This window comes from Microtus ochrogaster, chromosome 7 (assembly GCF_000317375.1).
Source record: "Microtus ochrogaster isolate Prairie Vole_2 chromosome 7, MicOch1.0, whole genome shotgun sequence".
In the NCBI taxonomy this organism is placed as follows: Eukaryota; Metazoa; Chordata; class Mammalia; order Rodentia; family Cricetidae; genus Microtus; species Microtus ochrogaster.
In genome coordinates, this window is record NC_022014.1 from 14481945 (window position 1) to 14499638 (window position 17694).

Genomic DNA, 17694 nt, shown 5'->3' on the forward strand with positions numbered 1-17694 from the left:
CTAGTTCCAGGACAGGCTCCAAAGCCACAGAGAAACCCTGTCTCGAAAAACCAAAAAAAAAAAAAAAAAAAAAAAAAAAAAGTTTTCCATCTTAAAAATCTCTGGATTACTGTAGGAAAAAACATGGAAATTTTTCCCTCTCTAAATCTGTCATCAGCTGCCAAGGGTCCCAGGGAAATTCTTGCTCCTTGGCTAGATGACACAGGGCAATGACTGTCAGCACGGCACGCGGGCGAGGGAAGGGGGGGCGCGGAGGGCAGTGATGACGTGCACAGATCAACAGACACATAAAGATGTTTAGGTTCCTGTGCAGAGGCCCTCCTGTATGGGGCACACAGTCTGCAATCAGAACACTGCAGTGAGAATATTTACATATGGATGGTAAAGATCCATGTGCAGTTTGACACCCATGTTGATGTTTCTGTGGCAGTCTAAGTATGTGTATGAAAAAAATGTGTGTAAATGCATTAGAGACTCCGACATTGTGCCTTAGGTATGCACTGGTACAAGGACCTGGGATAGTAGGCAAGTGCATAAGCAAAATTCACATCTACATTTTCCTGTGGAAGCACATAGATGAAGCAGATATGTATGTGGCAGGCTAGCTGTGTGGCTGTGTGTGACAGGCTGTCTGTGTGTATGATGGTGCAGGTTTATGTGTGAGAGAGGTTTCTGCCGTTTCTATCACGCGTCTAAGTAATCACTGGGAAATGCATGTGTCGGGAAACAGTATCTTTCATGCTTAAATATGTCTCGGCATATATAAATGAAACATGATACTGTGCTGGGAGAGATGCTGCATATTAGTGTTGTTTGTCATTGATAGAATTAAATAATCCATGCAAAACCCTGGTAGCATTTCTTACAGTTTTATTTAACACTGTTTTGGCCAAGCAGCATTTGACTGGTGCCTACACACTACAGATCACTACAGCAAATGTGAAATTTGGAGATCATAACATACAACACATTAGAAGTATAGCAGACGAGTGTTATCTAAAAATCCCATCTGTCCCCACCTTTCCTTGGGCTCCCCTCTTTGCTTGCTTTCTTCCAGCCTAGTTGAGGGCCATCCCTCCACATATTGCTAGGAGGCCTCTGCATCTGTGGTGAAGGGAAATAAAGAAAGGGGGGTAAGGATTTAGGGTTTGGGGAGAGATAACACTCCAGGCTCTGGGTCTGGAATGTGTCTGCTCCTCCTAGTGCATCAGAAGCAAGCCCAAACCCTAGCGTGAGTAAAACAGGAAGACCAAGGCAAGCACCTTTACACTCCTGCAGGCCCTCAGCCTGACTGACAAAGTCACTCATCCAGAAGAGGGAAAACATCGCATTTATCAAATTACTGGCAAACCCTTCCTGAAAAGAGCCATCAAATCAGGTCTCTGCTTCTTTTCTTTAAGAAAAAACTATATCCTTGCTGGGCAGTGGTGGCGCATGCCTTTAATCCCAGCACTTGGGAGGCAGAGGCAGGTGGATCTTTGTGAGTTCAAGGCCAGCCTGGTCTATCTAGTGAGTGCCAGTACAGCCAGGGCTATGTAGTGAGAACCAGTTTCAAAACAAAGCAAACAACAACAAAAAAAGAACAAAGGTTTAGCCAGCTGTGGTGGGAGACACCTTTAATCCCAGCACTTGAGGAGGCAGAGGCAGGCCTACAGAGTAAACTCTGTAACAGCTAGGGCCACACAGGAAAACAAAACAAAACAAAAAGAATGAAGGCTGGTCGGGGGACTTGAATGCCCGCTCATTTCTATTATGAACGACCCGAGGCAAAGAGAAACTAGCTGACTGGGAAAGCAGGGTCTCCATCTGTAAAGCCAAACTCCGATGTGAGTAAGAAGGTGCTGGAAGAAGAGCTTACCGGCTGCTGACACTTAAAAGAAGTCACACTTTATCGCAAAGAAGATAAATAAATGACCTTGCAGATTCTTCCAGATTTGCCCAGGACTCCACATGGACCCTTGTTCTCCTTGACGTTCTGTGGCTCTCATCCACGGAGCTCCTCCCTCTGCCCATCTCTCTGTCCTTGAAGTTCCTCTCACTGCCTTCTGTCCTACCTGAACATCCCAGCACGATGAGGCCAGGGAAGCTAAACCTAATCTGAGTAGCAACTGGACTTACCCCACTCTACAAATACTGTCATTACCAGCTAAGTAGTCACCAGCACTGCCTTCTCAGCGAACCTCCAGACTCTCCATCAGCCAGCCTGAGTGGGGACAGCTGGATGGCAGCATCAGTAAGTACCACACCATCCTCACACTGCTGAAGTTGAGAAGCTGGCCCTCCAAGGCCGTCTCCTGAGACAATATAGAAAAGAAGAAAAAGAAAGTAAAGAAGTCTCCTGATGTTTGGATTCAAAGTGTGAACAGTAGACAGTAACACACACACACACGCACGCACGCACGCTCTCCACAAAGACAAAAATCATGAATCATCTCCATGACTGAGCATTGCAGCATTAGGTAATATTCTCAGAGGCCCAAGGTTTTCAGCCAAATCCCAGGTCTAAGCACAAGGACACTGAATAAATCCCTCCCCTTATGAAAGGCCAGTCTGAGCAGATGGGACCACTCTTAAGTAAACTGGAGAGCCCCCCCCCCGCCCCTTTGCCGGGCTCAAAAGGAGAGGCAGGGGGCTGGCCCTCCTATCGTGGGAGCAGGAAGCCAACCTAGTGGCAGAGGCCGAAGCTGTTAATTCTGCAGCTCATGCTCGCATCTCCAACTCATCTCTCTGGGGGAAAGTATCCATCCCTTTGACCACACAACCTAAGGGGAGGTCAGGCTGGAGGAGGCTGCGGCAGAACAAGTGGTGGCCAGAGGTGAGAAACCAAACAGAGCTTGGAGAGCTGACCTGGCAGAAGGAGGTGAGAAGCAAGGACCACCCCCACCCCCACCACAGTTTATCTCCAGACCAAACTTGGATGTCACCTCACAGCCACCCCACTTACTGATAACCATCCTCATTAATATTAATTTTAAAAAATTACATTAGTGAAGAATGAGATAAGTGACTAAGCACTCAGAGGAGGGAGAGGGCATCTCAGAAGTTCTGTCTCCCCTCAACCGATATGGTACCAACTCCTACCCCAGGTCCTGCCCCCTTTCCCCAGGTGTGTCAGGAAGACACAGGCAGGTGGATGGAGAAAGAGACAGACTCAGGCACCCCAGGTGCTCACCAAGAAATGCACAGACTGTGAAATTACACCAGGGCTGGACAACTTAGCACCACGCATGAACCCTTGGGGTATTGAAATAATTAACTTGCTAATCAGCTACACCTTGTTCTTTCCTTTCTCCCTGGAAAAACAAAAAATGCAAATCGCCTTCCTATGTCAGTCACTTGGAAACAAACAATGCTTTTGAAGAAACACACCCTCTGTGACAGCCCAGACTTAAATGGGTCCTGGTGCAAACTGCTGCTTCCCCCTGCCCACCCCTGCCCACCACTGCCCACCTGGCTTCCGAGAGCCCAGAGACAGAGATACAGGGGTTTTCTATCCCCAGCAGAGCCTTTCCATCTCTGCTAAGCTTTCCCGCTTGGGCCCTCTTTAGCCTGCTTGCTGGCGCTAAACAGCCAAGATCCATGTGGAGAAAAGAGGATTGATTAGAATCGTAATAATAATCCCTGGCATTCGTCCGGCTTTAGCGGTTACAAAGTGTTTTCACACATTATCTCATTCGGTCAAAGGAAGTCGGAGCTGGAAGGGACCTCGGCAATCATTTAGCCCAATCTCCTGCATATAGAAGGGAAAACTGAGGCCCAGAAAGGTTAAATAGCTTCTTCAAAGGCTGGCGATAGCGTGGCCAGGTAGCCTTGTTTATGGTCTAGAATCTTGTGCTGCCCAAGATCCTCTGAAATGAGGCAAGGAATATAATTGGCTTTTTTTTTTTTTTTTTGCTACATCACAAATACAAGCCAACAAGCCAAACAATTAACAAGACATGAAATGAATGAAGGCTACTCCTATAAGCAGTGGTCTCTGTAGGGGGAAGAGGGGAGACCGACAAGAAGGGGAGAGAGTGAGTCCGAGTCCAGATGGACAGGTTAATGCAAAGACACCCCCCCACACACACACACACATAACGCCACTGTCTCTCTATGCTCATTCCCATCTCCTGGGGTTTAAAAATGAGAACGTTAGACACTTTGAGGTTGGGGACTTAATGTGGAGCATGTTGGCAGGAAGGAGCTTTTCTTGAATTCTAATCTGGCACCTCCACTGGAGGGCTCACAGTATAATAGGTTTGTGTGTGCATGTGTGTGTCCACGCAAAACATTAGATGTAGCAGTGAAAAACACCCATCTTGATCCTTGTACACATCGGATAATTTGCAAATTAATGGCTCTTTTCCTCCAAGGCTCTGAGAAGGTTAAAAAAAAAAAAGCATTCTGAAGAAAGGGATATGTGGATAAAAGACAGAAACCAGAAATATAAATAGGGCAAAAGAAGCCACATAGACACAGTTCTGCCAGGAACATATCTCCTTGTGAAGGGCACATGTGTCCAGCCTTCCTCTGCTTCCTGTGGCTCTTAATTTAAAAGATAAAACTGCTTTGGTCCTGAGATGCCTGCTCTATTTGCAGATGTATTTATAAATGTGCAAGACACCATTTCTGGGTTCTAGGTTTTAAATTCATCACTTCTCACCCTTCATCTGCCTTCTGAAAACAAGTCTCCCTTTGCCTGTCAGTGGAACTGTCTGCCCCCATTGCCCATGCCAGTTGGACGGTAAGCGGTTCCTTTGTGTGTTCATTTATTACTAAGCCCAACTCTTTTCCCTCTAAAACTCCTTCTTCTCCCTGTTGAGCTGACCATGCTTGTGGATTTATGAAGAGAGATGTTTTAGCAGAAATCCCCCAGAGTGTCCCATCAGCCCTAAATCCCAGGCCCGCTCACCCCCCCAAGACCCTATGACACACAGCATGCCAACACGGCTTCCTCTTGCCTATGCATTAGCCATCCATTGTGGCAACCTGACATCTCTCACACATAAAACCGTAAGAGAGAAATAAAATATCTGTCTCTTGGCGAAAATAAAGCTTTGCCTCCCTCCTGATGTATAGGATATAAAATAAAGCCGCGGCTCCAATAGTGGCTTTTCCTTATGCCGGAGTTGCCTTTGCACACACGGAGACAATGAAGACGGATGGTTTGGGACGAGGCCCAGCCTCCTGGGGCCGCCTTCACCCTCTTTTATTATGGTCTCTCTCCACCTCCCTGCCTTTTTCTTTCTTCTTCACTTTCTTCCCTTTCTGGTTTCTATTTGCCTTTTATATGCCCTTTTCTTTCTCTTCCCTGAAATTGTATTCCTTTTACTTGTTTTTCTCTTCCTTCTTTCTTCTTTTTTTTTTCCCCTCTTAAAACATGACAGTGATGGTGAGAAGAAGCCAAGCATCTCACCTCTTCTGACATACCAGCCACCTCTCTTGGTCTGCCCATCACCCCCAGCACTCTCTGGACCCCTAGTCCCTAGTAGTAATACTGCTGTTACTGCTTGGGGACTTGCTTTGGTCAAATGTACAAAGGCCCCCAAGGGGCAATTAAGAATTGTGTTTAGTGAGGCTGCGAGTTATTTTGTTTCTCTAGGAAACTGTGTGCCCTCCACTCGGGTCTCTGACTCCATTTGCTTAGCCTCTAAGGAGGCCAACAGAAGACACTGCTACCTCAGAGGTTTGACAGTTGACCTTCACCTCCCAAAGCCTGGACACTCCAACAACAGACACATAGTGGACCTTGGGTCCCTTCAGCCAACCTAGCTACCAACAGACAGATCAGTCCCCTGCTTCTGTTCCCTAGTCCTGAGGCCTGAGCATGGAGTGGGGTGAGTATATGGAGCCTTCTCCCTGCCCACATAGAGCTATCACACAGGCAGAGAGGCATGGCTACCTGTCTGCCTTCCCACCCATTACACATTCTTCCCCACCCAGCAGCAGCCACTTCATTCCTCCTTCGTCCCCAGAGACCACAGCTTTGCCAGGTGACAGCCACTCTGTGGACTTCCATGTCTGAATGGATTTCTGTAACTCTACAAGTTTTTCCTCATCCATGGCCTAGCCTCATCCCTTCTACTGCTTTCTCTTCATTCTTCTCAAGCTGTTTCCCCAGCCATCCTAAAAACCTCTCCAGTTCTGCCAGGGACTGCAGGATGCATCTCTCCGAGGTCCTGGAAGAACAGACAGTGACTGCAGGTAGCTCCCTTGGGGGAGGACAAGAAAGTCCGAGTCACAGACTGTCATGTGGGCCATGTCTAGCAGAGGGGTAGCGAGTGATTTTCAGCGGAGACACTTAAGTCCCAGGTGCACATCTACCCAAGGTCCTCGGTGTGCATGATCTAGTCACTCTAAGTCTGGATGATCTTTGTTAACACTGCCCCAAACCTGGACAGGCAAGGCAGTCAGGCACATCTGTTAAACTTTGCCCAACAATGAGGGAGGTGCTGAGGATAAGGGATTAGAGCTGCCAACTTCAGAACAAACTCATTCTCAGTTCCAAAGGCTGCTAGTTTTGGGGGTCTTTCTCCCTCCCTCCCTTCCCACTTGATATCTCTCCAGATATCAGCAGTGACCACCACCATTAGGTAAAGGGGAGAGAGTCAATTAGTGAGAGGATTAATTACTCTGAGGCAGGCGCCCCGTTTGTCTTCCTTATGGGTGTGAGTGTGTGCTCACACAGAGGAACACGGGCACGCACCCAAATACACATTGTTGTCACGCTGTCTTAGACGTTTTATTTATTTGTTGGATTCCTACCCAGTGCTGCTCACAGGCTTTCCTTAGGCGTTAAGTCTCCCACCAGACTCCAACCTCCTTTCCTCCGGCCCAGGAATGTGCCTGTCACATGCACAGCCCACTTAGGTCCCAGTGGAAGACCCTGGTTGGGAGCTTCAGGACTCTTCAGCTTCTAGTTTCTCTCCACTAGCTTTTTTTCCCCCACACTGTATTATTCTGTAGCTCAGGCTTGCCTGGACATCACTGAATAGCAACCTTGAACTCAAGTACTGGGATTACAGCGGCGAACCACAACAAAGGGTATTTTTTCCCCTTTCTTTGCTTCATGCTTCCATGTGTTTCTCTTGACATCTTCCCTCCCTTTACAGCCTCTTGCTTTTGGGTCTCTTCTTCACGCCTTTTCTATTCACTTCTGTCTCCTTCAATGCAACCTCTCTCTTCCGTGGTGACTACCATTGCTCAGCTGGACTGACTGGGATCAGCATGCTCCAACCTCGCTGCTGCTCTAACCGCCCTCCCCATGCTCAGAGTCCCCCCAACCCTCATGCGAAGTCTGGATTGTTTACCCAGGCCAGGTGCATGTCATAATATTCATTCGGCAGGATACTACCCTTTCTTGGCTTCACTGACCCTTCCCTACTACTGCCCAAGCTCGGTTTGGAAAATGCCTCCGGGGGCAAAGTGCGCTCCAGAACATGGTTGCAAGGCCCACCTTTCCCAACTTCTCACCTTCAGTAATGCAGTGATAGGGGCAGGTACCCTTGCTTGGATTGGGGTTCCCATCTGGGAAAGTGTAGAGAATAACTCCCTTACTATTCGGTTCAGGGGAGACAACGATATAAACTAGAAAGAACTTCATATTAAGAGCGCAAACCTTGAGAGAGGGGAAGGGAAAGAAGAGGGTACTGGATCAAAGAGCCTCTAGCAGAGCAGTTTTCCGTGTTGCATAAGCTGGATCTTCACAGGTCTGTGCGGAGTTTGTGTGGCTTCCAGGTGGCAGGGGTCCAGGGTGCATCTAGCTGGCTCCTTCCTTCCTCCCTACTAGACCTATGCTGCTGAATATTCGTGGGGTCTTGTGGCTGGCAGTCCTAGGAGACTACTGTGGCATGGCTTCCTCTCCCTCTTCTGGGGACCTGGTCTGGACTAGAGGAAGGAAGTGGCCGCTCTAGGAATTAAATAGCAACCCACAGTGATAAGAAAGAAATGTCCCTGGTTGGTAGGAAACACTCCTGGCTGGACTAGCGGGTGTGGAGGATATGGGTTCAAGGACTCTGGACCCAAGAGGCAAGGGAGATCGGGTGTGTGAGTGGGGAAGGCTGGTTAGTCCCAGTTCTGAGACAGGGTCTCTCCCTCTATTCGAACTGCTTTTGAGAAGCTTCTAAGAAGACAAATCTCGACTATGGAAGTCACCATCTGGGTCCTCTGGGACCTTTTCCTATGGTGCCTTGGGAGTAGGGTGGAGGAGAATGATGGCCAGGTGTCCAAATTGAATCTCAGGACACTAGCCGGGATATAAGTGACTGAGTGTCTATGTGAATTTGAGGTACGGAGAGTAGTAAAATGGGTGTATTTGAAACCGTGGACAGTGCGGTGGTGTAGGTGAGGGTGGAAGGTTGGGGATCTTCAGTGGTCATTTATACCTACACAGAGCTGAATTCGATGGATTCAGAGACGGTGGGTTTAGAGAGCTGGATCCGTTTTCTCTCCTTGTCTCCACTACTGATTACATTTCAAAATAAGAGCTCAATGGAAACGGTGGGGGGAAAAACATTAGTCTCGTGTGCTGTCACCGCCGAAGTGTTAAACATGGATTTTAGACAGAATCAAGGAAACAAGATACATGCCTTGCCTTGCTCCCGCTCGCTCGTTGACATACACACATCCCAGAAGCCGGGATTGGCTCGGAGACCGGTTTTCTTCACCATCTGAACCCGGAGACATGCAGAACACAACACCCTAGAACCAGTGTCCTGTCTTCGCCCAACTCCCGTCTTCTAAAGGGGCCTTCTCTCCCATTTCTTGGTCTCAAAGTCATTACACCCCCAAATCAGTAAAAACCTCTCCCCGACTACAGAAGGAAGATGCAAGTCGGAAAAGGCGGGCAACGGAGTCCAGTGGCACCCTACAGTTCCCCGAGACAGCAATTTCTCAGTTGCCCCTCCCGGGCCCCTCTGCTTTGCACTGAAGTAGCCCAGCTGCGCCGAGAGTGAGCCACCAAGGACCTGGGCGACTACGGGCTCCTGAGAGGGGCGGTTGAGTCCAGGGCGATGGCAGCTAGCTCTGAAACAGCTGAGGGTGGAGAGCCTGGGGACCGATGGCCCCTTCCTTTGGAAAGCTGCTTGGGAGTCCGGGTAATAATAGAGGATCTGGCGCTCCGCCGCACTTGGAACGTCTCTGGGTACCAAAATTCTTGATACTTGTCCTACGAAGTGTCGGGTCCGCAGGAAGACGCCCAGTCCGAACCCGAACCTGAAGAGCCCGCCCAATAGGTGGGAGAGCTGCCTTCTAACCCCCACTCAGTCCTGAGTCTAAGCTTAGAAAAAAACAGGAGAGGGGCTGTTGCTTGAGAGCTTGGCTGCGCTACTTGAGTCCACAGCTGCTCCACGCGAGTGTGGAAGTGGACAAGGGTAGCAAGAATGTTTGGAAGTCTGACACTCGGGGCGCGGTGGGGGAGAGGGGGGTCGCAGAGGAGTCCTGTGAGGCAGGCCTTGGTGGTTGGTTCTACAAAGCAACTATCATGCCGGCGGGAAGGCAGAGCTACTGAAGAACTGAAGAGCTTCAGGGTTGCCGGGAGGTGCAAGAGAAAGCAGAAAGGGGGCGTTGGCACAGCTCTAAAAACTAACAATGCCATCCAACATAAGCCAGGTTCGGGGCAGCTTCTCTCTTCGCTGGAAGAGGGTATTCTGTTTGTGGACCCGAATTCAATGCCAGTCCAACTGCGTTTCCGCGCACTTTTCTCCTAATTTAGACCTGTGGAAGATCTGCCAGGTGCATAGATGAAGTAACTCAAAAGGCAGATTCTGAAATATCTTCTAGATATGGCTGCAGGGACACCCTTACTTCCCTCGAAATTCGAGTAATGCACCTTCCTAGCATCTCCCCCAAATAGGGGGCAAAAGTAACACCGCTTTGAGACAAATTTGGGTTAAGCTTAGAAAAATCAGTCGCTACAGTTAACTTGAGTGCTACTGGAAACTAGAATCATTAAAAGGACCAGCATCTGACTCCCACAACTAGGCAGATCCGCCCCTCCCCTCGGTAGACGGTGACCAGGAGTTTATAACGCAGACAAAATTAGGAAAGTGTATTAACCCTAAGGAGTGTACTCTGGTAGGTATGGTTCGCTGATGTCTGAAGAAACGAACTAGCTCAAGCCTGGAAAAAGGAAGGTCTGGGAGCCAGGCTATACTGCCAGTGCGCTGCACGCCTCCCTCCCCTGCAGCCGAGGTGCTGTCCCCCGCTGCAACCACCTCCCCCAGCCGCGAGAGCCCCGCGGTTTCCCACCTAGTCATTTGTTTTTGTTTGTAAAAGGTGTCTCCGGATCACAATTTTCTCACAACTTCTCGCCAGAGTTGCGACTCCTCACCCGAAGCGCTTCCCCACCCACTCCTTCTCGAGTCCTGGCGCCGCGCCTCCGGTTTCCCCGCCCCCATCAGGAAACCGCCCGAATCAACTTTCCAAGAGAGCGCAGCGGGAGATCGACACTCGTGTCTCCCAGACACCCTGCCGGGTGGACTTTGCTTGGACTGGGGGGAGGAGGCACCAAGAGACGGGGGGGGGGGAGATTAAGCTGCCAAGCGCCCCCTACCTCTCCAAAGACTCGAACTGTGCCGGGGGCAATTTCCAGGCCAAAAGAGCAAGAAGAGGAGGGCTGTTGACACCTACTGAATTGCAGAGCCAGTGTACCTGGACCTCCCAAGCTACAAGACCCAGTTACACTCTAATCCCAACCAGGCTTTCTCTGCCCCCACCCCCACCCCCGTACGATTGCCTTTACCCTCCCACGAAACTCTGGCCTCCTCCGCACCTTCTTTCATTCCCTGACACTGAAACCGACGCCTTACCAAACCTGGAAGGGGCCAGGACATCTCGCTGCCATCGCCGGTACCGCGCGGGGCTACCGCCACTGATCCTCTAAACGCGGTCTCCCCGCACTCTCCCCGGCCGGGGGGGAAAATGCAGAATGGTTTACAGAGGGACCGCGAGGCGCTGATTGGTCGCAGTTCGCCGTGACGTCGGCGGGCGCTGCATTAAGGCGAGGGGGCTTCCAGGGCTCAGCCAACAGCCAGGAACAGTGACCGAGCCGCTGGAGCTGGGAGAGACGCGCCGAAGACTGGGCCAGAAGACCAGAGACCTAGGGACGCGCGCTGGGAGAGAGCCAACAAGAAACCCGCGGACCGGACAGCTACACCGGCGAGCCGCACCGAACTGTTCCAGCCGCTGGCCTTCCGTAGCCGCTGCACCAGGACATTACTCTAAAGCTCTCCAAGACGCCCCCTCCCCTTGGCTCCTCCCTTTGAACCAGAAAAAGAAAAAGAGAGGAAAAAAGAAAGGAAGGATACTAGAAAGGAAAGCCAGATTTGCTACCACAACAAAAGGGGGGGAGGGAAAAAAATCGAGAGACTGTGGGGTTGAAACGCAAGCCGCGGGAGCGTGGGCCGAGCGATGCGGGGCTGCGCGCCCAAGCGGCCGCGAGTTGTGACTGAAGCCAGGATGCACGGCCAGGCACGGTGAAGAGCCAGATCACATTGCCTTCCCGAAAGAGTCCAGGCGCGGGGAGGGCCGCTGCGAGGACACGGAAGGCCGCCTGGCAGGCCAACGGCCGAGGTGACAGGGCTGGGGCGGTGGGGAGCGAGCGAGTGCGCCCGGCTGCGTCCGCCCGAAGTTGTCCCTTTTCATTTTTGACTGGCAAAAACACTCTCCAAAGGGGGGTGGGGACCTAAGCATCAACTACAATCAACAAATCTACCCAACCTGCCCTCTCTCCCATCCCTTGGTCTGCCCTCGACCCCTTCCCAGGCCCAGCGCGGTCGCCCAGACTGTCCCGACTCTCTGCAAGAAGCCGGCAACGTAGGATCCAAAGCGTTCTACTCCTGTGTTCTTTTCTTTCCGTGTTTTTTTTTTTTAAGGGAAGAACCCGGTGGTGGGCGGTCTGGCACGCACACACAACCTGCCTTCATACTTCAACAAAAGCAGATGCACTTTGACTTCTGACAGCTCTACCTCAAGCCGGAGAGAACCCAGCGTCGCTTTCTTGAATCCCGAGCTCTTGCCGTCTTTCTTTTAACCGGTTTCAATTTTATTTATTTCCGTCCCTCCCCCTTTCTCGGTGACCTTCACTCCTTCTCCGGCTGTGGGCAGAAGAGCCGCTTTCTTGTCCGCTGGAGACTGATTTTCCTCGCCTGGTGAGCTGAGGTGGCGCTGCTCCAGCCCCGCGGCCCTGGGATTCCCGGGCTGCCCCCTACCAGCCTGGTCTCTCCCCTTTTGATTTGCTGGTGCGGTTTTTTTGCTTGCCCGACTTGAGCGGGGTTTTTTTTTTTTTTTTTCTTTTTGGAGGCTGGTTGTCTTCAGGAGTCATCTCCTCGATTCTATTTGCCCCATCGATCGGAGCCTCACCGGACCAAACCAAAGACCATGGTGCACTGTGCGGGCTGCAAAAGGCCCATCCTGGACCGTTTCCTCTTGAACGTGCTGGACAGGGCCTGGCACGTCAAGTGCGTCCAGTGCTGTGAATGTAAATGCAACCTGACCGAGAAGTGCTTCTCCCGGGAAGGCAAGCTCTACTGTAAAAACGACTTCTTCCGGTGAGTACTTTCCTCCCGCGCTTCTGCTGCTCCCTCCCCACGGGCCCTTCCTGGCCGGCTTCGGATCAGAGGTCAGCGTGGCCGCTTTAGGAGCTGCCTTTTCTCTCCGGCCGCCAAGTCCCTCTGGCTTCTACCTCTTAGGAAGTTGGGATGCCGAGATATCTGTCCTACTTGGTACTGGAAAGTGTGGTCCGTGTTTGGCTGCAGGTGCCTAGAAAAGAAACGGTCTGAGCCGACTTCAGCTCAGAAGCCCCTCCACATCATTGGAGAGGTACAGCAGCCTCGGGGTTGCAGCTCCCGCTCTCCTTTCCCGAACCGAAGCTCTCCTGCAACCAACCGCCTTTTCCTGGCCTCCCAGATAGCTGCTCCTTCAAGTTGAGCTCAGAAGCTCCGGCTTTATTCCAGCCACTGACTTTTCCTTCTCTGAGAGGTCTTTTCCAAACTAGAGTCTCCGTAGTCGGGGTGGAAAAAAGCCGCAATAAAGAGCCCGCCCTTGAGGCCAATCCTGTATGCCTGGGGTCTCCCTAAACATTGATTGGCCTATAAGCGTAGACCTGGGAGAACGGTACCGTGCTGGCTTTGGCCCAGTGCCCAGCGCCGGCTCCTCTTCGCGGCCTTTCCAGCCCATTCCCCATCAGGAAGGCCATCTTCTGGCGAACACGCGGCTCGTTAGAGCCGGGAAAAATTCTCCTCTGTTTACCATTTTGCTTGTATTTTTTTAAACTGATTATTTGCCACAATCAAAGCTGAACTGGGAAGAATGACCTCAAATGTATATTGTATTTTCCACTGGTTTGAAATCCCACACTTTATTCCGCTATTTTGGTTTGTTTTGTGAGGACTGATCAAATCTGGGAAAGAGTTTGAAGCCACCGGGCCTCCTTAGCCCAAAGGACCAGGAAGCGCAGTCCCCAGTGACGATTCGGGACGCGCGGCTCCTGTTTGTTGAGGACCTGTGAAGCTAAGGGAGGTGCGAGCTGCTTTTGTGGAAAGGCTGAGCTTTGGGGCTTCGGCAGACTGTTCGGGTTTTTACTCTATAAGGGCTGGATCCGTGCCGGAGAAGCGCTAGCCCCACCGGCTTGCGAGGCTCTCAGAGCCTGACTAGCGGCTAAGCTCAGCGGGACTCCTGAAGCCCGCTCAACCTGGCCGCGACTCCCGCTAGCACCAATCTGCCAGGCTTTTGCGCCCGAACGTGGCAACTGCCCAGCTACAGCCACCAAGGCTCTCTCAGAGTCAGTGTTTGTTTACTCGGGGCGGGATCGGACTTTGCCAACCCGCGCCTGTGCTCAGGTCTTTTTGTGGTGAAAGCAACGCAAAGCTAGCAGTATAGAGCTGGACCTTTCTGCGGAGCTCTTAGCTCGAATTTGACTTCTCTGAATCTAATCGGAAAATGTGTGCTTGGTTTCCCTTCTGCCCTTGTAGCCACTTGGAAACCTTTTCTCAGGACACTTTTTTCCCCTGGGGCATGAGGTTAGAGGTTAGGTGCAGCTTGGGCCGTTAACACTGACCGAATGTTTTCCCTCCCTTTTCCCTGATGTCCCGCGATCTCTCCTGCCTCCTCTTATGTTTAATAAATTTTTATATTCATTCTCTCTCCTTCTTCCTCTGGCGGCTTTTATTTCACCCTGTCTGCTGTACTTCTCTCTCATCTCCGCACACCCTACGCAGATGTTTCGGTACCAAATGCGCGGGGTGTGCGCAGGGCATATCTCCAAGCGATCTGGTGCGGAGAGCGCGAAGCAAAGTCTTTCACCTCAACTGCTTCACGTGCATGATGTGTAACAAGCAGCTTTCCACCGGCGAGGAGCTCTACATCATCGACGAGAACAAGTTCGTTTGTAAAGAGGATTACCTGAGTAACAGCAGTGTCGCCAAAGAGAACAGCCTCCACTCTGGTGAGACCAGGATTCCCAACTGGCTAGAGGGTGGGTATCGGGGAGGAAAGAAAGGACCCTGCTCATCACTCCTTTTTCTCTTCCCAGCCACCACAGGCAGTGACCCTAGTTTATCTCCGGATTCCCAAGACCCATCGCAGGACGATGCCAAGGACTCGGAAAGTGCCAACGTGTCAGACAAGGAAGGTGGGAGCAATGAAAATGATGACCAGAACCTAGGTGCCAAGCGCAGAGGACCCCGAACCACCATCAAAGCCAAGCAGTTGGAGACGTTGAAGGCAGCCTTTGCAGCTACACCCAAGCCCACACGCCATATCCGTGAGCAACTGGCCCAGGAGACTGGCCTCAACATGCGTGTCATCCAGGTCAGAACCCTGGTTGGCCACTCTGTTCCCCAAAGGCTCACATGGCCACTAAGGGAACCTAGGCTGAGCCTGGGAGAGCCCAGAGTTTTGGGGTAGGAGAAGTGAGTGAGACTAGGAAAAGGCTGTCCGGATACATTGGAATATGAGAAAAAAGCCCCACAGAGGTGACAGTGGCTAATGGGACGGGAGTGACTCGAGAGTGTGCCATAAAGCTGGAGGAAAACACAGTGTCCAACAGCACAGTGGCAACAGCTAAAGTCCATCTTTCTGTACACAGCTTGTCCCCTTCTCGACCTTGTTAAGGAGCAGAGAGGTGGCTGTGGGGTCCAGAGTCACTCAGTTCCTCCCGGTTCTGTACAATAAGCTCTCCCTCTATTTCCCCAACCCCAAATTTGTGCGTTTTGAGCCCCAGTTAGAAAACCGCCAGAGCAGAGGCTTGTCCTCCCCAAGGAGGTGGGGTACCCAGGATTGAAGGAGATAGTTTGGTGGGAAGCCGGTTCCGCCTAGATGCGGCCTGATGTAGGATGGGGAGGTTAAGCCTTCTGCAGATAGCTGGGCCACTGCGTTGGGAAGATGCTAAACTAGAGTGTGTCTCGGATACCAGGAGTCTGGCCCTGCCTGTACTGTGTGTCTAATCGAAGTGAGGTATGGGTGGATGCGCCTGTCCAAGTGTTAGAAGGGCAGCCTCTGGGAGGTTGTGTGAACCTGTGCTCATGAATATGGGTTTGTGTGCCTGTCACTATTGGAGGGAGGCTATGTCTAAGTATGTTTGGCACGTCGAGATTTTGTGTGGGTGTGAAAAGGAGATTGTGGGTTTTGGTGTCACTACCCTTGGGAAACAATTAGCAGAAAGCTTTCTGTATCTCTGTCACTACATGATATGGGGGTAGGGACCAACAAGAGACCCTGAAAGGGAAGCTGTGTATATGACACTATTTTGAAGTGGTCCAGTGTCTATGATCCCTAAGATAATATAATGCTAAGCGTGTGGTTGCTGGATATAGTGGGACTACAAAATCAGACAAGGCAGTAGTCTGCTCAGCTCCCTTCTTGGGAATCCTACACACCTACCCTTGGCCTGGTACTATTCATTCAGAGACCACCACCGCCACCACACACACACACACACACACACACACACACACATACACACACACATACACACACACACACACACACACACACACACACACACACACATATACACACACACCTAGTGGCAGTGGAGGAATGAGTGACTGGGCCCCCGTTGCACACCCGGCTAGCCAGTGGGGTCTCCGGGGTCTCATCCTGTGCCTGTGTACTTCAGGTCTGGTTCCAGAATCGACGTTCCAAGGAGCGGAGGATGAAACAGCTGAGCGCGCTGGGCGCGCGGCGCCACGCCTTTTTCCGCAGTCCCCGCCGGATGCGGCCGCTGGTGGACCGCCTGGAGCCCGGCGAGCTCATCCCCAACGGCCCCTTCTCCTTTTACGGAGGTGAGTGTGGCCGAGCGGCAAGGCGGGCCTAGGCTGAGCCGGCTTCGCTGGAAGCGGGTGGCAGCGCAGGAAGTACCGCTTGCTTTCTGTTGAGGGGTAGGGGCAAAGACCCGGAGCAAGTTGGGGGAGGTGGCTGAAGTCCCAGCTCCGGTGAGAAAAGGGTCCCAGGAAGGGAGAAGCTCTGAGTTTGATGCCAAGTCTCCTCTCCTGCTCTGGTGCCTCTCTAACAGCCAGTTCCCCGAGCTGCCCTGAGATGCCCGCTGCCAGGTCTTTCCTGCCCTGTGGTCTCACAAGACCCAGGGTTGTGCTCTGACACCTCCTTTCTGGTCTGCAGATTACCAGAGCGAGTACTATGGTCCCGGGGGCAACTACGACTTCTTCCCGCAAGGACCGCCGTCCTCGCAGGCCCAGACGCCAGTGGACCTACCCTTTGTGCCATCATCTGGGCCTTCGGGGACGCCGCTGGGAGGTCTGGACCACCCGCTGCCTGGCCACCACCCTTCCAGCGAGGCACAGCGATTCACCGACATCTTGGCACATCCCCCAGGGGACTCGCCCAGTCCTGAGCCCAGCCTGCCCGGGCCTCTCCACTCCATGTCAGCGGAGGTCTTCGGACCCAGTCCACCCTTCTCATCTCTGTCCGTCAATGGCGGGGCCAGCTACGGGAACCACCTGTCCCATCCTCCTGAAATGAACGAGGCAGCCGTGTGGTAGCGGGTCCTAGTATGAGCCACGGGATCTCGTGGTTGTACAGAGACTACAGAGACGAACTTTTATTTAAGAAAAAAAAATAGGAAAAAAAAACATACAAAAAGCAAGCCTCCTGCTCCTCTTCCTCCAGCCTCGGGGACCATTCTCACTATGGGGGAGACTGGACGGCAAAGGGGGTCCAAAATAGGATCCAAATCCGCCTCACGGTAGAGCTGAGATATCCACACACTGGCTGGCAAAATGCAGAACTGGGGCTCCTGAAGGGGAATTCTCAGCTATCCTCAACCTTCAACCTGAGTCTGGATCCGTGGACAGACTCCACCGGCAGCGGCTCCTCTGGCTAGCTGGAAGACGACTTTGACAGCTGCAGCCTTGAACAGTCCTGGGCAATGCCAGGAGCCTGGGGAGGGAAACCTAGAGGCCCGCTCAGCCGGGTGAGGGAGGAAAAGCTGTCGGGTCTTTCCAGTCAAGAGGGTCCTAGTTCTGGGAGATCTTAGTGTTGTCTCAGAGTTCATCGACGACAACAAACTCTTAATAGCTTCAGAAACACCGACCTGCTGTGCATCAGGTGGGACTATATATATTTTTTGTCTATCCGGGTTTTTGTTTTTGCCAAAATTTCAAAATTTTAATGTAAAGCTCTCAATTCTTCTACCTTCACAAATCAATCTCTCTCTCTCTCTCTCTCTCTCTCTCTCTCTCTCTCTCTCTCTCTCTC

At 51.7% G+C, this 17694-nt stretch overlaps 1 protein-coding gene and 1 long non-coding RNA gene across 2 annotated transcripts; one reads left to right on the forward strand and one right to left on the reverse strand.

The window, feature by feature from the left end:
- Nucleotides 1-853: 853 nt before the first annotated feature.
- On the reverse strand, nt 854-10882 carry LOC106143835. The gene is made up of 3 exons (XR_001228964.1): nt 10791-10882; nt 2119-2294; nt 854-1104 (listed from the first exon to the last, which is right to left on the reverse strand). It is a non-coding gene; the product is annotated as an uncharacterized LOC106143835 (long non-coding RNA).
- A 1462-nt stretch (nt 10883-12344) lies between these two features.
- Nucleotides 12345-17676, forward strand: Lhx1 (LIM homeobox 1). Its single transcript, XM_026780053.1, has 5 exons — nt 12345-12530; nt 14199-14425; nt 14513-14790; nt 16100-16265; nt 16600-17676. The coding sequence occupies exons 1-5, from the start codon at nt 12361-12363 to the stop codon at nt 16977-16979; spliced, it is 1221 nt and encodes a 406-aa protein (XP_026635854.1). The 5' UTR covers nt 12345-12360; the 3' UTR covers nt 16980-17676.
- The last annotated feature ends 18 nt before the right edge of the window (nt 17677-17694 follow it).